The sequence below is a fragment of the Centrocercus urophasianus genome, unplaced genomic scaffold (assembly GCF_019232065.1).
Source record: "Centrocercus urophasianus isolate 14NV4802_14NV808 unplaced genomic scaffold, USGS_Curo_1.0 seq_11, whole genome shotgun sequence".
NCBI classification, from domain to species: Eukaryota; Metazoa; Chordata; class Aves; order Galliformes; family Phasianidae; genus Centrocercus; species Centrocercus urophasianus.
The window spans coordinates 57740003-57763263 of record NW_024884253.1 but is presented as its reverse complement, the minus strand read 5'-3'; the positions used below and the strand labels follow the sequence as shown (position 1 = coordinate 57763263).

Sequence of the window (23261 nt, the reverse complement as noted above, 5' to 3'; positions counted from 1 at the left end):
CTAACTTCACAGCTCTCATTTATTCTCAGGAAGGTCCAGTAACTCATCAGGATCCAAACTTGGACTCTAAAGTTAGACAACTACAGCTACAGTGATAATATACTAAAATTGTCCACATTAATTGCAACAGAATTCTGTCCTTAGGAGTCATAAATTTGTATTGCATTGCAAAAAGTGATAGAGCAGAAATTAAGGTTTTGGCATCTGCAAAGGAACAGTTTCAGCCTTAAGCATTTGTGAAGACACAGAGATGCTTTGATTTTTTAATTCTGCTAAAATGAATTCAATCATTTCTATTCTGTTAACAATGCTTTGATCTATCTACTCTGTGGAGGACATTTTAAGTTTAGAGCATGTTGATATGCCCAGAGAACATACGGATAGAGTTATCCTTGCAGAAGCTGTTACTTTAAAAAACACAACTGCAGATATACATCATCAGCTGTGATTCTACCACAGCTGAGGCTTTATCTTGACCAAGGAGTTATATTTCCTGTTGTATAAATAGCTGTCTCTTGTTAACATGGTCTCATGTGTTTTAAAAACAATGTGTAGAGCTGTGCATTTGTCCTTACCTGACCTCCTACTGTTCACTCAGTTATTTCTCATCTACATTAACACATTCTAAATTAGAATTCAGCATATTTGCAGTCTTCTGCATCTTGGTACTATTTACAAATCTAACATTTTAATTCCTAAGTTAAAATACTGCACTGTATGAGATTCTAATCAATATATACTTCCAGTTTTAGGTTGAACCATTATGAACTACACTGCGTATGTTCTTCTAAGCAGTTTTTCACCACATAATCAAGGTTTAATTCAAGTTACATTGCCCTGATTTACTAACGAAATGTATGAAAACTTCAGGCAAATTTTAATGGCAGCTACTATTTCTCCATGGCCACAAAATTTGTTGTTATTGGTACAAAAGGAAATCTCATTGAATCGATACAATTTGTTTTAGCAAAGCCAAGATTGCTTATTTATGTTTTGTTATGTTTCTGACACACAGAAATAACACAATTACTTAATTCCCGTACAAGAAAGGTATGGAGTTACTGAAATGAGTCCTGGAAAAGAACACAGAGACGCTCAAGGGACTGAAACATCTTTCATGAGAAGAAGCTGAGAGAGTAGGGAGTGCTCAGCCTGGAGAAGACAAGATTCAGAGAACAGATTGCCCAGAGAGACTGTGGAGCCTTTGTTTGCAGAGGTATTAAAAACCAGACAGGACAGGTCCTGGGGCAACCTGGGCTAGCTGACTCTGAGGGGAGGGGATAGACTATATGATCTGAAGAGCTCCGTTCCAATCTTGGTAATCCCGCGATACTTTCGCTCTTTGACAAAGCAGGCATTCTGCTAATCTCACACATACTGTAGCCCAGCAAGTCCCACACAGATTTTAAAGGCAACAATTTTAAGATTATTTCAGCTAGTTTCCTAAATAGCACAGGATGAACTTTATCAGGCTAAAATGATCTGAAATCATCTAATTCATCCACTTACTCTCTAAACTGTTCTTTTAGTATTTTAGCCTGCTTCTCTGCCTTCTGTTTCTAGTGTGAATTTCATCTGCTATTGAACATCATTTGACATCTAATGAAGACTGAAACAAGCAAAACAAACACTTCAGTCTTTTGAGTATCACCTATGGATCAATACTTTCTTTTTTCCTCCTTTTACTGTGCGTATGCCTACAATCGTTTCTTGTGATATACCACATCTCTTACTAGTTGCTCTTCTTTTGTGTTTCACTTTAATTGTATCACTGTATGTTATCTCCATCCCTCTTTTTTAGCAATGGCATCAACTTTCCAGTATGTGCTTTCCCTTCTCAGGTAGCTGAAAAGCTCATTATTTTCTCTTTGCCCAGCATGCAGCAGCCTTGCCACCAGTTTTCTGATGAATCTCAATCTGCTTGCACTCTCTTGCCCCTTGGAAAATTCTGCTCATTTTACTGAAAGTTATTGAATTGACTGTTTTATGTTCTTGATGTTCTTCTCTTCTTATATATGACTTATTTACTCTTATTCACTTTCATCCAAGTTCCTATTCATATTCTTAGTCTCAAGCAGTTGCTACCAAGTGGCTGGAATCAAATCCAGAAGTCTTTGTTAAAACAGAGAAGTAAAGGTCCAGGAACTTATTCTGAGAAATTCAGAAGGAAGATGAACAAGTGATGAATGAATTCTGAAGTTCTTTCAGACCTCAATATTCAGAAGAAACCATTTCCAGCATATGATTTAAACTCTTTATGACTAAACTGTATGACTTTATACGACTAAACTCTTCTCTAATAAAAGACGAACTCTAAGACTGTTTTCTAAAACGAAAGCCTCTTTCTGAAAAAGGTTAAAAAGTCCAACATCTTACCCCTGTGTAGACTGAAATTTTTGGTTTTGAAATATGTCCTTCCTAGATCACTTCTGTGCTGCTCTGTCAAAGCAATGTTTCACTCCTGGCATGTTCTCTATACAGTATGGAATACATGTTGGAAGGGATCTCAAGAAACATGAAGACCAACATTCTGCTCAAATAAAGGCCAGCTGTGAGGTAAGATGAGGATCTTCAGAGATGTATGCAGCCAGATCTTGAAAATCTTTAAGAATGGAAACTGCATCCTCTCTTCGAGCAACCTGTCCATTGCTTGACTGTTGATGAAATACTTGACTTATGATTGACTTAGTCCATATTTTCTGTCAAAATCTCATCATCTCAGCTTCTGTCTGTTATGTATTTCCTAGGGACTAAAGTGAGGCCACGTAGTTCCCCAGATTGTTCTTCTGGCTCTTGTAGAAATTCCATACGTTTATTTTCTTCCCATCACTGTGGAAATTTTCCTGATTTCTGTGACCTTTCCAAGATGCTTGATAGTGGTCTTTTAAGAACACCAGTCAGCTCTCTCAGCACACTTAAATGTAGCTCATCTGGTCCCATGGACTTGTCTAGGTTGAGTTCTCTTAAGCAAACCCTGACTTAGTCCCTATTCATTTCTGGCAGCTCTCCTCCTTCTTGAACCATTCTCTAAGCACAGGGGTCTTGGGAGACCTTGGGGAAGACTGCAGACAAGAAGGCACTGAGCATCTCCACCTCCTCTGTGCCTGCACTCACCAAATCACACATGCCATTCAGCAATGGGCCCACATTCTCCTTGCTAAGCCTCTTACTATCACTGTAAAGGCAGAAGCTCAGCTCTTTGTCTGGGCTATTCCTTTTAATCTCAACTTTGAGTTTTATCTTTCCTGATGCAATCCCTATGCACTTAAGTGATGCTAAGCTCCTCCTTTGTAGATTGTCCTTGGCTGCACCTCTGGCATACTGCCTTTTTACATCTAAATTCTGTCATAGCTTCTCTGCTTAGCCATGCAGTATGTCTCTGAAGCAGGCTATTTTTTGTTGGTTTTGATTTGTGGGTTGTTTTTTTTTTTTCAATCTAGGCATTCACCATCATTCTGGCTTTGTACATAATGTCTACTTTTATCTGGAGAGCAGATTTTTAAACATGAATAGGGATATTATTTGTTTGTATGTAACAACGCCCTGGCCAAGTTTAACTGTGGAATGCACAGATGGGTATGCAGAATGATGACAACATAATATCCCCTCCAGTTTATTACAGATCATAAAATTGCAATTAAATAAGATTTGTTATGTGACAACTTGATTTGCTTGTACACTCCAATTATATTTTAATTCTGTTTTTATGGTATTTGGTACACAAACTTTATTTCTATTCTTTTCAAACAAATCAACAACAGCTTAGTAAGCTTCAGAAAGTACATTAGAAACTCACAAAGGGAAACAATGACAAAAAATTCCCAAATTTCCATCAGGCAAACCTTTCTTGTTTAATGTGTCGGATGGGGTATCACAGATACTTCTAAAAATGACTGTCATCGCAGAGAGTAAAACTACTCCAACCTGGTAAAGTCAGTTGTGATCACACAGCAAGAAGCAGAGTTCTCAAAATTGAAGAAATACATAAGATATTAAGGATATTTTCAAAGACAGATTCTCCAAACTTCTGACTTATCCTGACTTCAGAAAGTGCAATAGTAGGAGGGCTGCAAGTTACAACTTCAGGATCTAAAGATGTGAGCAAGAGATTAGTTAACTAGTAGTTCTAGCTTGGATTCTTAATGGGCATTAATCAGCTGTAACCAATATTGTAGCAGCACTCAAACCCAATGAAGGTCAGATTGGCCATATATACAGAGCACCATGCTAATTAATTTGAAATATAGCACTCTGCAGCTGATTTTGCCTAAAATACACAGAAGTAAGAAAAAATCCTCTGTGTTCAATGATTAGTGTCTATCCATTAATAGAACTCTCTTTATAAATATTTTGTAGAAATATTACACCAAAATTACTGCAAATATTTTCTGATTCATACTTTTATTCCAGAATCAAATCTCTTTAAGAGAACCTGTGTGCTAATTTGTTCTTTTTATATGGTGAATTTTAAGGATAAAGATTAACCTATCAGAATATTTTGATGGTCAATTATGTTTTTCTGCATTTTAGAATTTTGTCCTTTTGCTACTCCAGTTCAATCAGAATTGACACATCTTAAAAGCAACTATCTGAATTGCATATGGTAGTTATTTATAATCTAATATAATGATTTCACGATAACAGTCTAATTCAAGTGCAGAAAATCTCACTGGAGTGTATTATACTGCCAAGACAGAAGTTGCAAATAAAATCTGGAAGGAGTTCAGTTTTCTAGAAAAGCTCAGCCTCCCACACGAAACAGTTAAGCCTTATTTAATCAGGCTTTCCAAGTATCTAATTTATCTTCTTCATCTACTTATTAATTTATTTTCAAAACTTTTATCAAAGACTCGTGAGGCCAATGATTATTTTCATTACTCCAGAGTGATAAATGTTTTCCAAAACTTATTATCAGTTAAAGATTAATGATGCTAATATGCTGGTTTTCCAGTCTTTAGTATTTTTGCCTTGTTCATGCACATTATATAAAGATTGCTATTTAATGTGGGATTATCTGGAAAACGGTTTTCATATGTAGCATTATAAAAAAAAAAATTCCATTAGATGCTTGCAAGTTTCATGAATCTTACAATAAGAACAATAAGTGATGATCAGTAATAGATAAAATCACACACATGCATATAGAAACTTACGGCAAATGTCTATTTGCTAGAATAGATTTTGAGTTTCAGACTTACTTGGCAGCAGCATCTTTTCTCAGTTGTTCATGTTTCATTAAAAGATTCTTCCTTTCTTGAAAAGCCTTTCTAACTTTATATCCTTTGTAAACAGCCTGAATTTTGAAAGCAGCAATGTCCTGTATGGCAGCTATAGAGAGAGCTCCATGTTCTAACATGAACTGAATCACTTCATGGTGTTCACCAAGCAAGGCATAATCAAGTGGAGTGTATCTTAAAAAAAAAAAAAGAAAAGAAAAAAAAAAAAAAAAGAAGACAATAATTAACAATGAATTGGATTCCTAATCATAATGTGCATTGACGTTATAAGATTCGTGTTGATTTCGTAATAAGGCAACTTCTAGACTGAAAATTGCTGAAGTACTGTTTTCAGAAGACCACTGCTCTTATTTTAAATATTATTCTCCTGTCTTGCTCATGGTGCCCACCCTGATCATGTTTAAAGCTTATTTTAATTGCCTAACGTAGAGGGGGTCAAACAATACTAAGTGCAGCAGTCCAAAGTCCCACCCATGTTATTATTAACTGTTTTAAGCAAACAAAGAAGTTAGTAAGGTTCATATGTTGAGATACTATCTAAGTAAAAAGCAGAACAAAACATACTTTGCGTTATTTACGTATCCATTTAAGTTCTGAGAATTTACTGTCACATCTAGCTTGGCTTCTACAACGACGACTGAGGACAGTGTAGCTGACCAAGGAACACTATTAAACCTACTTTAATGGATAACATTTTTTAAAAAGTACTCGTTAGACAAGCCTGCCTTCAAATCAACATGTGTGATAAAAATATTAAATGTCTTTGCTTTTAAATAGTGTCAAACCTGCCTACGTATTTCTGGATAAAAATTCCCCAAATTTCCATTGACTGGATAAGTGCAAAAGGTGCCTGCCCCCCTCTCCAACACTGAAGCATTAGGCAAAGACATTTTGTGGTGGAGAATTATCAGTCACAAACCATAATCAAGACCATATAATGCAAGGCTTTCAAACAGTAAGTGTCAATGCATGTGATTGAGAAAATTAGGGCTCTTCTTGATGGTAACTTGCAAGGACACAATGCTGGTAAGCAAAGAAAAACAGACAGAAAGAGCACAATTGGACTTGCCACACAGCAATGATTTGATGGAAGGATTAACAGTATCTGAACTGAAGTGTCTGTGGGAATAAAGACAATGACATAACATGAAAATCTGTATGTCAAGGTGTGTTGATAGCATTTAAATAGCTACGGATTTTTGATAACCCAAGAATGGATACTTCAGAAAGAACCTCATTTCAGAAAGTGACATTTTTAAAGTATAGCTAGCTTTGAATATTTTAGTTAACGTATACAAGAGATACTGAAGTAAACTTTATGCTGTGAATATGCATGTACCAAAACGATGCATTGTATTATGGATTGCAGTCATGCAGACTCCTATTCTTAAACGTGGATTATCTGACCCCACTCAAGCTACCTTCAGAAATACAAAAAAAAAACAAAACACTTAAATCCAAATAGGGGTGTGTATAATCAGACACTACCCATGCTGCTTATGTATATTATTACCACAACCACCCACTGCTTGTGTCAATCCAAAGCCTATTAACAATTCTCTTTTCCACTGGTTATTTAAACCAGTTAGCTTTTGAATCAAGCTGGCTTCATAGCAAAACACACATGGAAGACACCACCCAACAGCTGTTACATGTAATCTAGCACGAAGGTGGTCAAGCAGCAGCTAACTTAGCATTACTTGATGCACTCATGACATACAGCTGGATTATCAAATCCTGCAAAAAACAGCAAACCTACTACCCCTCACACCAACAATTAGTCACTCATCTGCAAGCAACTGGGCAACTTAAAATCTTAGATGCAATTCTAGCTCCATCTTTTGACAAGTTTTAAGTGCTGGGTTTGAATTTTGAACTAGTATCTCATATTGCACTCTACATGAGCAAGAACAGCACCCTTGTATAGATATATCAGAAAAAAAAATACCACTTTGTGAAACTGTAATTCAGTAGAAAAGCATTTACATCCAATTACAGATGAACCATATCCACAAGGTCATTTTACTCTCTTCTGAGAATATTCACTTGACACTCTTTTCTATTTTCCAGACTTCTACTGTCTTAATAATAAAACAAGGTTTTATCAACAAAATACAGTTTTGTAGATGTCTACTAAGAGGCAATTGCACAAGTTTTCCATATAACACGTATATTTTAGGAAAATTATATTTACAGACTGATTCATCCAGAAATATTGAAGATCTGTTCTTTTCTGCACATGGACTGGTGCTTAACAGTGTCCATTCAGAATGCTGCTTGTTATATCCAGAGTAATCAAGGCTTATATATACGAACACACATTAATGTCAAAAGGTAAACAAAATAGATAGTAACTGAATGACTACAGTAACATCACAGCTAAGGCATTTTCCTAACAGTTGAGTATCATTAGTCCATTTCTACAACGTAAGAATGGCATTTTTCATTTCACTTCTTAAGAGTAATTTAACTACAGCTGTTCGCTTAATTTTCTATAAAAAATTTCTAGAGAGTATTGACATTACTTAGGAACAACTTAACACCTTCATTTGTTTCTCACTAAAAATGAGAATAAACACAAAAGCATGAGTGATCTGAGTAGCTGGTGTAGAGAATGAAAGAGAAATGATGGGGAAAGAAAACAATTAACTGGGGTAAGGAAAGGACTCTCCAGTTTAGCTCTAAAATGTGAGCCTTAAATGCATTTAAATTATTTAAAATTGAGAAATACTCAAAATCTGCATGACATACTGATCATAATTTTATTTATGATTATAATGAGGTTATCTATTCTGAAAAGACATCATAAATATCTGCTAACGCTCATTATCTTCATGGTCAGGTGATTAATTTGAACTCTGTAACTCAAATCACTTTAAAAAAAAAATAATGTATGTGTCAATAAAACACAAAGAAAAGAGGTGCAAATTTACTTTCTCTTCATGATTACAAGATAAAAAAAAAAAAAAGCCCCCAAACCCAGGCTTTTAGAATACAGTTAATCACCAGTAATTTGTAATCACTATTTTAAAACGTAGCAATGCATTTCTTCCATTTGCTTTCTTCTCACTGTATTCCTACCAATAAGAGAAACTCCAGACTACTCTAACATTTTCATCTTTTCATCATACATATCCATTGCCAACTTCATCAAAACGAAAAAAATGCTTAATATTTCAAATCAGAGTAGAATGAGTAAATACTTGCAGAAATGTCCAGAAGCTCAGTCTTCAAAAGTACAAAAAGCTGAAGTTTAAACTTGCAATGTCATACGTAAACGAGATTTTTCACATTATAAAAGCTCCTCACACTGAAGCCTGAAGCTATAGCATTCCTTTTACATACGAGGACAATCATGACACTGTGAAAATATCTGAACAACAAACATTTGAATCAATAGGTAGCATTTTTGCTAAATTAGAAAATGACTCATTCAGACCATAGTACCTTTCCTCGCTGTTCTCCATATGATTAGGGAAAGCATCAAAACCAAGCAGCAACTTTATAGCATCAAGGTAGCCATTGTTACAGAGCCAGTGCAAAGCAGTTCTTCCCTGTAGACAATAGATGGAGAAAAAGAAATGATCACACTATTCCCAATCTCTATCATGCCACAATAACAGTTGGAAATCATAGTGTAACTTGATGCTTTTCTGGACACAAAGGACAAATTGATTCTTCTAAAACAACTCCCTTGTTAAAATAAAAGAGTACATCACTTAAAAATGAAATCAGTTATCTTTTTCTTTTTAAACTACATTACAACATTAGAGCTCTTCCATCTAAAGCGGCTGAAAAATAGCATTAGGAAACTAGCTCTAGAGTGTATTTCTGTGGAGTTATGCTGCCCTTGCTCTGAAGAAGCTCTCAACAATTTTTGTCATTCAGACTGTTTTCTAGGCTGGTCCAAAATACTGCAGTAAGACAGAGAATTATTAAGGAGATCAAACTCTGATGAAGTCTGAGGAAAGCTTATCTGCTCAGACAAACGCAGAATGACTCCAGCCCACAATACTCACTACAGCAGCTGAACTCTATACAGCCAGCTCCTGGCTGGTACCTGCACTGTGAATACTTAAAGGTCTGTTAATATCAACAACACACAGGTACTCCACTTCACTTCAATGAAGTGAACTTCCTATATCTGCATCTTGCTTTTTTCAACTCCCTATTTAACAAACAGTTAGAAATCTGGATACCGCATAATAACACAAAGAAGTTCTGAGTTCAGTGCTAACAAGCTGCATCATCTTGAACTCCAAGTGCTGAAGATTATGATGCAATATCTGTGTGAAATAAGGAGGTCTGAAGCTGACATCACCTACTGAACTCAACTGTTCAAGTTGATGCCACGTGAAGCTGGTAGTAGATTTAGAAAATGTTTGCAGTGTACTCAGGAGAACCCATAATAAATAACACTTCTCAATTACCTAGAATTATTCATGCCCTACAATGAATAGCTAGAGAAAAATTTAACAGTTTGTGTGAAACTATTTTGACTCTTTGAGTTCTATTGACTTCAGAGAAATCATGTCAAGTAACAAAGAAATCTGTTATATGTTGCACAATTATCCTGGCTCCTAATTTCACTTACTGTTTGAAAAATGACACAAAAGAACATTTAAACAAACCGGTGTTCTTTTTTTTTTCCCATCAAGAAGAGCTGTATACAGATAAATAATTGAAGAAGTTCTTCTGCAATCTCACTTGCAATATTTTTCTTGTTCTATCTTGCTAACACATGCTGAAGAAACACACTGTAAACTATAAAATCACATTCCCATATCAATTGTTAATAAGGAACCATACAAGTTAAAAAATCAGATGCTTAAAATGACTCCTCGTAAGATCACACTTTGATAAGGCAAAGACAAAAAATGATAAAGGAAAAAGATGTGCCTCCATTTCATGCTGAATATTACACCATTATTTTTTCATTCAAGAGTTTAGAAGTGAAGACAGGGAAAATTATGCCAGGATACATCTCCTGTCACGATAATAGGCAGAGAAGATGTTTCAGCGACCCACAAAACAGGATGACCTTTATGTTTAGAGTTATTTTAAACTTACTTAATGAATTGCCCAGTGAAGGACAACATACCTCTTTATCCTGAATATTTGGATCTGCATTATTTTCCAGTAACACTACCATGCAGTTGATGTAACCTCCATATGCAGCACACTGCAGAGGTGTTCTACCTGCATAATCCTGCACATTAGGGTTGATTTTATTTTCTATCAGGATTTGGCACACATCAGCATTTCCTCCCAGGGCTGCCCAGTGAAGGGGTGAATGGCCATCTTGATCAACCAAATCTACTCTTGCTCCTCCTATAACAACAAACACATTTTTGAATTAAGAGAAAGCAAAGAATAAGTTTATGTTCAAATATAACTTCTTTGGCAAATTGACAATTCAGAGAAGTACTTCAGAATGCAACATCCATGTTATTACTTAAATCAAGTTGAAATGGCAATGAGATAATTTCAGTCAGGGTCAGCAACTTCAGAAAATCTTAAACATCCTCTCGGGTACTTTGGAAACTTCACATCCGTCAAATAGCCTTGGAAAATCTAGATGTTACTTGTTTCAGGCCTATTAATTTTAAGTGAAAATTTCTTAATGACAAAATCACTTCTGAAAATCAGACTAAGACATAACCTCTTTTTAAACCTCTAAAACAGAGGAGATCAAATACTCACAAGGTAAGAATGATTTTTGAAAAAAGTTTTTTCTATTTTTTTTTATTCCAAGCATGCTGAAGATCTTCTTTGCAGATAATTTCTGTGTGATATGATGCAAAAACTCATCACAAAAAGAAACCTCCACAATTGCTTAAATTCTAATTAACCATCAAGAATGGCTGTTTATATCATAAAAAAGTTTAATCAATTGTAAGTCAGATTCTGGTCACACAAACTTACGTATTCATAAAAACTAAACCCCACAGGGGGTTAGAGTAAGAGCTTAGCAAGGCATTAAAATTTGTCCAGCGAAGAACAGAGGGAAGTAACCTTCACTAATAAAGGTTATTTTACAGAAAATGTGTAATTAGTGAGTCTACATACTTCAGACAACAATTGGGTAAATATCTCAAGTAGAGAGACTGCTTCCAGTCCATGCAGAACTTTTCTGTGTGATTAAAATGAAAGAACTTTGCACCTAAGTTACCACCGCTATTTCGCTGTGTATCTTGCAGTTTAGAGCTTCTACAATTATTTAGAACTATGCACATGGTCTTATTTCTATTTACAAATAAAATACTGTTTCTAAAAACCAACCATGGGAAAATATTAATGATTTTGGGTTTTGATAAGTACCTTAGAGATGAACATGAATTTAAATAGTCAAAAAATTTCCAAAGATGACTACAAATTCTTTGTCTCAGAAGAAAGCTTAATTTGAACTTATTCATTGAAGGCAGGAAAAAAAAAAAAAAAAAAAGAAAAGAAAAAGAAAAAACCCCCCAAAACAATGGCTTGTTGGGGGAAGTGGCAGTTGGAGAGATTAGAACATACTTGAACAAGCTTGGACAGAAATGAGTTGTGCAAGGAACTATCCCTGCTTTCAAAGTTCAGATTTAACTCTGCCAGTCTTTCTGCTCAATGCTCTGAAAAACCTCTAGTTATTTTCTAATACTGTTCCTCACAGGGTACTTACAGACAATTTTTTTTAGAGGAGTAATTTTCTACTCCCATTCTTGCTCAGCAACGCTATTAATTTCACAGTCCTACATAAAGGAACATGAGAAATCCAAAGAGTTTTGTAAATTTTTTAACAGCTGACCTTTAATGAGTGTTTGTATCACTTCTTTGTGTCCCATCTCACAGGCTCGGAAAAGTGGAGTGTGTTTCATGACATCCAAAGCATCCACCTGTGCATTGCGTTCCAACAGCAATTTCACTGTGCTGACATGGCCAGAAAGTGCAGCAGCATGTAATGCTGAAAGAAAAATGCAATAGGAAAATGAGTGCACAATATTGTGAGCTCTGGAGGTTCATAGAACAATCAAATTAAAAGATAATTCTGATTATTTTGTTAGAAAAAGCTGCTTTTGAAAAACAAGCAGCTGAAGAACCATAGCAAGTGATAGGCAGTCTTGAAACCACATTTCCTTAAGCACAAGCATTACAGCACAGGAAGCAGAAAATAATGTTAGCTCTGAGACATGTTTTTTACTTGCAGAAATGTGAATTTCAACCTTATCAGTAGCAGGACTGGCTTATGTTTATGATTTGTGTAAGGTTACCAGCTTTTGCTTAAAAAATTGAGAGATCACAGTAAGAAGTATTTCTGCCTCTGTTCCATGGCACTTACTGTATTACTCCAATGGACACGAAGCTGCCCACTTCAGAGAAAGAAAGCTTCCATTATTTCTTGAACTCTTTGAAAATGCCGTTTTTTCTTTCAAACAAGCAAAGCTGTCTCAATTAAAACTAAAACTCCAGATAACCACCCAGCTGTTTTTCTTCACTCCTCTTTTTCATTTTCCAGAATTGCTGGGTGAAAATTTTACATAAACCTATATAGGAAGGCCATCATATCTCCACATAGTACCTGCAACTCCTTGCTCATTCAGGAAAAAAAATGATGGACAAACCACAGAATCACAGAATGGCTTGGGTTTGGGACCTCAAAGACCATCTAGATCCACCTCCCCATCACAGGCAGAATTGCCAAGCACTATATAAGGCACTGGATGAGGCTGCCCAGGGCTCCATCCAATCTGGCCTTGACCACCACCAGGAATGGGGAATGACAGCCTCTCTGGGCAGCCTTTGCCAGTGCCTCACCACTCCCTCACTTAAAAAAATCTCCTCTGAACATCTAACCTACATCTCCTGTCTTTCTGTTTAAAGCCATTTCCCTTTGTCCTATCACTATCTACTCATGTGAAAACTTGATTACCATCCTGCTTATGTCCCTTTAAGTACCAGAAGGAACTTAAACATACCACATTTCCTTCCACCCCTACAGCATATGAGGTTCCATTGAATATAAACTGTGCAAGTTGTCTTTGCAGAATCCCACTCTTCTTATTGTCTTCTCACCTCTAAATGCATGCAGACTTCACTAAAATTAAATCAACAAATAACACAGAGACCACAGAGGTAAAGAAACAGTGTCTTAGGACTGAAGTTACTAACTGATAGTAACTGCTGGCACTGCAGCCTGTGGTTGAGGAGAATGCAGAAATGCCTCTATAACCAACTCAGGTAATTCCTGAAGGAAAGACAAACTACACACAACAATGAGATTTCAGACAAATTGAGGACACTTACTTTGGTTACAAATTGATTTCAAAATGCTTTGGATTATTTCCAACAGTTAGCAATTGAATAAAATGATCTATGTTCTCAGAGGTGCTCCCCTTAACATTTAAACTGCTTCAGAGATGACAATGTACAAAGTATGCAGAAAAAAATACAAAAATGTGCAATTCATAAATGTACTTCATAGCAGAGGGGTTGGAACTAGATGATCTTAAAGGTCTCTTCCAACCCAAACCATTCCATGATTCCACGAGTTTGTGCAGTGCATTCTCATTTTCCCATGAAATTTCACAAACACTCCAATTTGGTCATTATTCAGTCTGGTCAGACAAGCAAGATGTGGGGCTGTACACAGTACCTGCATCCCTCTTCTTGCTTCAAGTTATAACAGGCACAGTCAGGATCCAGCAGAGGCACAGCACAGAAAGGCATAGGACAGAAAGACCACTAGAAAGGATTTACTAGAAGACACTAGAAGGAATTACTTCTAGAACCATGCCCAGAATGTCCAACTACCACGCTTTCAGTAATTGCCTAACACCGCTTACTGCTGACACCACTTCATACAGCTTATAAAACAGTGGCCTAGCATATTCTGCCACACAGATGCTACTAAAAAGTGTAGGTTGTTCATACTGGCTTATAGTTTTGATTTCCAACAATAGTGACTGGAGTTGTAATACAAATGAGGAACTTCCTACAAGCAACGGGGTTGTGGCCTGAGACAATATGACTAGTGCTGCCTTAAGAATTGAAATCCTGCCTTTACAATGATCCTAATATTCATCTGTTGCAGATATCATGGGAAAAAAACCTCTCATATGAAAATTTCCCACACTTGTGAAAAATCTGTAAGCAGCAAGATCTGCACTAGCTATGCGAGTGGGAGGCTATAAGTAGAAATTCGACAAGAACGAGGTCCCTGCAGCTTTATGTGTTTGGATGGGCCTAGTCTTCATGTTCTGACCTCACCGTAAACTTTAGGTTCTGGTTTTTGTACTGCATTTCTTATGAAAGCAAAGGCAGTAAACCACTCAATCTGATGACACATGGGGTGTGTATAACAATGCAAGAGAAAAAGAGCTGCTGTGTCAGCTTGGCTGCTTCTTCCCCTCTATCACTCATTCTGACGCAGGCATCTCGTTTCGCACTTTGTGCTCAGTATTTTCTTGTAAGCCAAATTTTCTGTGATGGAGTCACAGTGACTGAAGAGATTCCCCGGCCAGCTGCTCACAATGGGACCTTTGTTCGTCGGACAGACAGAGCCCTCACCATTGTATGCAGTGACGGCAGAGCTATAAAGCTGCCCCTGTAATGCTCCTGCAGCGCTGATCTCTGCGAACAGGGAAATTCCTTTCCCTTGGTGTCATTCTCCTACACAATAAGCAGAGTCTTGAGCTGAATGAAGAACTTGCTCTTTTTAAGTAAATGCAAAAAGCTACGTTAATGCAACAATATGACTGAGCTTAACTGAGTTCAGCACAAAAGTCAGCAAAACACAAACTTGAACTCTCCTCAGCAACTGCAGCCTGGGCACAGCCATGTACACTATTTTCTATTACTCCATGGTTTCCTGTTAGATTACAATGCTACTCTTCCCCCACCAAAACCTAGGAAGGATTACAAATCTTCAGAAAAAAAAAATCAGGTCTGCAATTAGAAAGTGATTTACTGGTGGGCTTCCTTTGAAGTTTACAGCTCGCTGTGATAAAGCTCTCCCTGCTGCACACATTTGCATAGTGGTAAAATTCAGACTGTTTGATAGCAAGTGAAGAACAGCATAGCTCTGAACTTTAAGACAGTGTGCTCTATACAGTGGCAGCTTCAAGTACATGGAACATCCATTAACTGCCTTCGAGTCCTACAACAAGATCAGGATTAGAAAGTGATCAGGCATTACTGCTAGGTGTAACCCTGGTAGATAAAAGCCACCTGAGTTATTCAACCATGAAAACCACACCTGAATAATTTCAGAAAGTCTCCAAGTACTGTTAGCAAAGAACAACTCCCTTATAAGGAGGTCTGCACACTGTCTGCCACATTACTGCACTTAAGATCTGAAATACAGAAAGGCATTTATCAGGGACCTATCACAAAGCAGCAAATACAAGTGGCACTAATAAAAGATGAAACAACGCTAAAATGGTTGAGTATGTAGTCCACAGAACCATCAGACAGAAAGACAGAGATCTTAGACTTTTTTTTGCCACAGTATTTTTTTCCTTTTAACTCACAACTTAGAAAACTGTCATAATGTGAAAAGACTAATTTGAGGTGTGTTCACTTGTAAGGAAAGAACTCAGATTTATAAACAGAATTTTACAGGAACTGAAATTGATGATGTAAAAGACCCTAATAATTAAAGGAAGTAAAAACTGTAAATTGCAAGTGATAGTCATACTTGCTATTTTTCAAATGCTGAACCAGAAAACTCTGACATTGCACTTATTTCCCATTTCATATAATTCAAATTATAATAGAAGCCATATGCGAGAAAAGTGAAAAACTCTTAAACATTTTATCTTCTTGTTTGGAATATACCATCACTGCAACATCCCTAGGAAAAGATTAATACAGAAGCTACCAGCATGTTTTATTTGGTGAAAATCACACTAACTGGAATCATTCAATGGCTTTTCATTGAAAAGTATCTTACCTGTCCCAGCATATTTGTCTGTCATATTGATATCGATATCCAGTTTCAAATCCAGCATAGTCCTAATGACGTTGTCACTGCCTTTCCCAGCTGCCCACATGAAGGACGTTCTTCCCTCAAGATCTGAGTCATCTTTTACAGAAGGATGTTTCAAAAATACTTCAACTGTTTCCTGAAAAGACATACTGTTGGAATTAATACTGTAAGAAATCTGTGACAACAAGAAACAATGTTGTCTCATCCGGCTGTCTATGAAACAAATAATAGCTTTCATTTTTCCTTTTTATGTTTACATAAAAGTATCTGCTCAACAAGAGGACTGTATTTTCTGCTGCTATGCCCTTTTCCTCTTCAGCATTCATAGCCACATCCCTAACTGCTAGCATATATCTATTTTCTTTTTAGTGTCAAATATCATGTGTTCATCATAAGGAAGTGAAAGACAATGCAGTTGCTGTGAAGAAAGTAATGGGAAACGGGAAAAATATTATTGGCTTATCAAGATATTACTGTAATAATACCATGATTCTAAAATACTTTTTCTTCAAAATACTTTTCCTGCTGCAATTTTTTTTTATTTAAATCTGAATATGACTGCACAAGTAAATATTTTAGTTTGCCACTCTTAACCATTCAAAAAGCCCAACAAATCAAAACAGAACTTTAAAAGAAACAAATACATTTCCTAATATTTAAAGATATCATCAGGTTAACAATTACTGACACGCTGTAAGTAAAATACATAAATTCTTTAAACTTGAGTCTATGCTTTCTACTATAATTATCACAACTAAAGTCTTTAAAGAGCTTGATTTGAAGAATTATTTCTTCAAATGTCATGTTTGTGTTAAGCTCTCAGCAGACAAATTCACTCCACCTTCTGATAAATTCTGAAGAAGCCACACTGCACAAGAAAGGGAAGGAGGAAATCACTGCTGTAAGAAAAACCAGGGAAAGGTTTTTCTTATCTAATGGCTCACAAGTGTTGTATATGTAACAGCTGGCACACATCTATTAATAGTCACATATATTATAGCTTTTTTAACTGACCACCATCACACCTCAAACACAAATGGCTACTCATGAGACCAACAGCTCAGCACACTACCAGAACCCTGCACAGCTTGAAACCCTGCAAAATGAAAAGGCTGGACCTTTTCAATACCAAGGCGCACATCTTACAAATAGAAATAAGTAATTTTATTTTTATATTTCAGCAAATCTACCTTTCTCTTAGCTACACTTTCTTTTTTTTTTTCTTTTCCTATAATTTCTAAAGGGGAAAAAAAAAAGTGGAAGAAATCCCATGCTGCTGTAAGAGTTCTTTTCCAAACTGAATTTAACACAGCTTGAAAACTAAAATGGAATGAAATAAGAAACAGGTCATTAAGAAATTATTAAACGTAAGTATCCAATCACTTTGATTTTACATGCATTTTGACATGAAAAAAAAACACATGTATTTCGAAAATGTGAAGAAAGCAAAATAAAAATCAGCAGAGCTGAAAAACAAGAGCAAAGAAGATAAGTAAACCTGGATCCTTCCATCCTCTGCTATCAACAATATGTTCAAAAAATAAGACATAGGTATCCATATTCACTTACCAGGTCAATCTACACAAGTATGTGAAAACAAAATACATATCATTGTGGACATCTCCATAAAAATTCAAAACAAAGAAGAAAATTTAGTTCTGCATTCTGCACACAAGATCAGTACAATTAAAGCACCTGCCTTCATACATGGATTTCAGAAATTTAAAAAACAATGTTTGGACCTTTTGTGGGATTTACACAGATTACCTAACCTTTGGGCAACCTATTTGGGTCTTACACTAAGAAACCCTTCTTCTAGAGCTATTCCTTATACAGTAAGTGAGAATAAGTCAGTCTTGAAAATGCTTCACCTAGACGAACTGGCAGCTAAGTTTCTCTGGTCTCCAAAAAACAAAGAGGTCATATTAGAGTGCGTACATAACCTGAGGAAAAAGAGGACACAGATCAAGATATTGAAGTCAGTAAAAGACAGAGTTACCAAAAAATTTACAATAAGCAAAAAAGATCAAATCTTCTTTTGGACAAAGAAACATTTCATTTTAACTGAGAAACAAACCATGCCTCTATAAACTTGTGCAGTCGGAACAGAACACTAATGTGGCTCTGAAACCATAAACATATGGATGCTATCGCCAAAACAAGCGTGGATGAGTCTCTTTTCAATTGCTCGACTTTGTATATGGAAAGCAGTGGTGGGAGCTAGTCTAGAATTTTTATCTAGTAGAAAAAATACAGCAAATATTGATGCTCAGAAAAAAACACAGTGGTTTAAAAAAAAAAAAAGAAAAAAGAGAGAGAAGCTCCAGGCATAGTTTAGGCATGCATAAGCAACAGTTCTGGGATCACATCATCAGTTCAAAGAGGCCTGTAGACTTGGAGTGAGACTCCCCTATTTTGTTCTTCATCTAAGATGCAAAACAGTAAATTCATTGTAAGCACACAAGATTACAAAAGAATATCTGATTCCAGCACCTCCTTTGCTTCCCCCTAAAACCTAAAGATGTCATAGTTTGGCTGGCTGATGGGATCAAAAGGGACCAACATAATGAAAATGTTTCATACAACTAAATCAAACGCAGAAAAAGAAAGCCAGTAGGAAAAATTATTTCATAAAGAACGTACCAATACAGAAAAAAAAAAAAAAAAAGATAAAAGCAGAAGAGGATAATCACTGGATTATCGCTATGTTTCCCACAGATCATTCCCAGTTTGAGAGTCTGACTCAGACTTGAAAGAAAGGCTTTCACAAGATAAATATTTCAGGCATGTGAGTCTGACACAAATTCTACATACCACATTTTAATAATGGACAATAATCAGCATCAATAAAACATTCTGTAAAAACGCACACAACAGATGTGCTCCAATAAAGTCTGAATTTAAAACAAACAAAAAGCTCTGCAGGTTTCTACTAAGACCATCTTCAAACAAAAATAAACAACAAAAAAAATCTCCCCTAGTTTCACAGGGAAGGCCCCTTTCCACAGAGAGCCGTGCTATCAGTACACACTGATCAGCTGTCTTTTGAAGTAGTACCCAGTAGTACCCATAAAGGGAATGATTCTCCAAGATGCTAAAATTTTCTGAAAATTAACAGGCCAGAAGGCAAGAAAGATCCAAATCAGTACCCCTGTTAAGGAAATGGTACAATATAAGCTGCATTACTACATAAGTACATTAATTGGACACCAGATAATCCTTTTTGTAACAAGAGAATGTGAATAATACAACTGAAGAAAACTTGTATTGGAGCTCTAACTGTGCACGGCATAATTCCACTACGAGAAACAGAGCAGTACAAAAGAAATCTTCTTAAGTTCCAGTGGCTGAGAACTACTCTACAGTACCTACAGACAGAAAATGTTAAAACTCCTAGCTTCTTTGACTTAACTCTACCACATCATAGAAAGGCTTAGGCTATGGACAAAAACTACATTTTCTACCAAAAATATGAGAATTTGGCTGTTTGGATTTTGCTAAGAACAATCTTAAAAAGCAAATGTACTGCAAAATAGTAGATGTCATCCCATTCCATTAAAGTATGTAAGTGATTATTGGGTGCTCTGATGCAAAAATATGCAAAAAGTCTTTGTAAATCAATTTACTCTTTAAATTTATATATAATAATTTGAAATTAACAACATTTATATCACATTATTAGGAAAAGTCTGAGTTAAACTTCTGCTGACACTGTTTATACGACTTGTCAAAAACCAACTCACTTTATTACATTGTAGATATTTCATCAAAATACATTTTCTTCCCATTTTGGGTATGTGATACTTACAGCAAAGTTGCTCTGTGCAGCATAATGCAGAGGTGTTGCACCTTGGCTATCAGAAGGGATAGTTCCAACCTTATTTCTTTCTAACAAGAGATGGACAATCTGAGCATGACCTGAGAAAATGCAAAAATAGCATGAATTTATTAAACCCTAAACACTTCTCTATTAAAAAATAGAAAATGAATAGACTTTAATAAACAGTGCTCGTATTGTAGCCACAATGGTCTAGAATTAAGAGAGAATCATATGTCTAGATATTTGAACTATTAAGCATGGCATGCACCTTCTTCCTGACAATGTTCCATTTCCACATTTTGCATCCTCATTTCTGAGGAGCACCTGTAAATCAGAATGACAAACAGATAGGAACATGTGACAAATATTTTGTTCTTTTAAAAGAAAGCATTAGAGCACTTCCTTAAACAAAGAAACCAGCAGCAGCTGGTCAGAAATCTGCAATATTAAGTTTATACTGAATTAGGTGAATAAATGCAGAGAAAGTTCAGATAACTCAGCTAAGATGCTGTGTCTGAATGACAGGCAATCAGAAGTAGAACAGTCAGTAAAGACTGATACTATTTGACCATAATCCAAGTGTATATTCCTAATTCAGGTTTTATTCCAACAAAATTTCAAGTGAAGGTCTATAGCAGAATCTGAAGCATAGACTGCTGCTAGCTGCCATATCTGCAATAAACAACAGACTGATACACATAATTCCTTCCGTTAAGACAAATTTGAATGCCCATAGATTAAAACTGAAAAAATTTGGGGAGCATGGTTGAATTTTATATCCACTTCACAGACAGAAAAAAATGCAAGACAATGGAGTACATAAACATTAACATCAACTGATCCTTTCTTACATGTTCTTTCAGTCATATAATCCATTCAGAGAATAAATTAATAATTTAATATTTTAAATACAATACTATAAGGCATAAATCACATAAAAATATTCCAACTCTCAGTCTTGTGTGAGAGCAAAATAGTCTATTTTGCGGGTTGTTACTTTTCCACAGTTGACATAAATTTGAATAAAGGAAAAAGGTACAGCTTTCTACTAGCAGTAGGCTATGTAATGAGAACACTGACAGTAAGAGAATGTAGCTATGTAACAAATGTAGTATGTAGCATTTAAAAATCTAATATGTAAAACCTTTTGTGGAATGCCATTTTCAGATTACATACGTACCGAAGTAGAATAAATGAGAGAAAATGGTCAACTCAGTGAAAAAGGATGAAAAGCTATTCAGGAACTTATATTTTTCCAAGAGATGTGGAACCAACAGCGTTAGGGCGTACAGAAAAGTTCTTCCCCTGAGTAATTAAGATGAGTGAAAACACTGTCCCTTCCTACCAGAAAAACACTAAAAAGAAATATACTGTGATGTTCTCCCCATCTCAATACTCTAAGAACTGAACTGAAACGGGAGCACTGAAAGAAGTTGGTTCTGAATGCATTCTCAGCAGTAAAACCACAACAGTACTACTGAATGAAGAAAAAAAGTTGCCTGAACTTTTAGGACACAAATAGAAAAAGGGCAACTGAAATCAGTATCTGCACAGGAGGTCTACCTAAACTACCTGTAAGAAGAAAGACTTGAGGGAATTGAAAAAAAAATTGTGCTTGGTGCAATAGTAAACAAACTCATACCATATGGATAAACATCATAACTCAATTCTTGAAGTCGAGAACTATCATTTCTGTAATATTTTTTATTTAGAAGAGCTGTAACTTGGCTGACACTTGCATGTACCCTGACAAAAGTAACCAGAGCAGCAGTGCCATGTGAACCAGTCATGAGCAACCCACCACCTTTTACAGAGTAGTTGTTGCAGCTGTGACCCTGCACTATCTAAAAAATCCTACTATTAAGATCAATTAATGACATCCTAGACTCTTTGAGATCTATATTAGTAATTCTGTATCCACCTTAAAAAGAATGCTAAAAATTAATCAAGATTTATCAGTGAGAAATTCCCCACCGACATATGCCACCTAGAGACCTCATGAAGTTCACAAAGTACCCTGGTGGTCTTGGCACATCCTACCCCTTTATCCCACATCGATTAAACAATCTGTTTTTCCAACAGACAAAACCTCTCAAATGCAATCAATTTCAAAACACAATAAATTTCGCTTCTTGGACAGAAACAAGTAATAATGATTGTTTCTTTGGGAGACCAACCCAAGGACACTTACAATGTTTCACAATTTCCCCAAGAAAATTCAATATATCAACTTGAATCCAAATGCAAATTTGAGAACATCCTTAGAAAAAGAAAAAAAAAAAAAAAGAAAAAAGAAAAAAGCAATAAAAACAATAAACCAAAAAACAAAACCCATAATCAAACTATGTATATATTGTCACGGAAGCTGCAAAGTAACTTGCTCCAGTGAGCAATTTGATTCTTTTATTGACATTCTTTGTCTGTTGCATCCCAAAGGGTCATGGGGAGAAGTTTGTTAAAATGAGTGAGAGTGCTTGGATTATTTCTTTTTATCTAGCAGACAATCTATTTTTTCTTCTTCTACTGAGAAGAATGGAAACTAGGAAGTCAGTTTTTCAACTGATATTATTTTTGTGCCTGTCTTTTTATGCATTTTGCTTTCATTAGTTCATTTATTCATATCTATATCATTTCTTTTATTTATATTTATTTTTAGCTGTTTTGCAAACGTATGGTTTTGTAAACTGTAAAACCAAACAGCACAGAATTCACATATGCAAAGTCGTAATTTACAGCGTATCTGAGTGTCAGGCTGGTAATCTAAACAGGAAAAAAAAACTTTATGTGAGAGCCAGCAATAGCATAAAACAGGGAAAAAAAACAAACTGGATTTTTTCGGGAAGAGCTAGAGGTAATATTTGCAATTACTTTTTGCCTCTGCAGTAGTGCTTCCTTTACTGTCTCAAGAAAGTGATTTTGCATCCAGTTAAAGAATTGAGCAAGATTTCCCGCAAAGTCAAACCTGATCTTTTCATCTGTTTTTCATTACAACAGCACGTTGAATGTTGTTGAATGTTGTTCTAATGTTGAAGAAATATAATAATGCAGCCAGTGATACAAGTCTGGGAAGCAACTAGATAAAAAGGACCTTGGCAGAAATGGATCTGGGCGTCCTGGTGGACAAGCTGAACAGCAGTCAGCCCCAATGAATGGTTAGGACAATCACAACTGGGCTGTTAATGAGAACACAGCCAGCATGTTGAGAGAAGTTGATTGTTGCCCTCTACTGAGTACTTGT

General features: G+C 35.9%; 1 protein-coding gene across 3 annotated transcripts in view; it reads right to left on the bottom strand.

Annotated features, from left to right (window-relative positions):
- INVS (inversin) overlaps positions 1-23261 on the bottom strand; it is an 87715-nt gene that overhangs the window by 18441 nt on the left and 46013 nt on the right. For all 3 annotated transcript variants that reach the window (XM_042839953.1, XM_042839955.1, XM_042839956.1), the window contains 6 exons: positions 20012-20121; positions 16168-16339; positions 12025-12180; positions 10339-10568; positions 8685-8791; positions 5199-5411 (listed from right to left, as the gene is read on the bottom strand). In XM_042839953.1, the coding sequence (XP_042695887.1) occupies positions 5199-5411; positions 8685-8791; positions 10339-10568; positions 12025-12180; positions 16168-16339; positions 20012-20121 (988 nt within the window). The remainder of the gene's footprint in view (positions 1-5198; positions 5412-8684; positions 8792-10338; positions 10569-12024; positions 12181-16167; positions 16340-20011; positions 20122-23261) is intronic.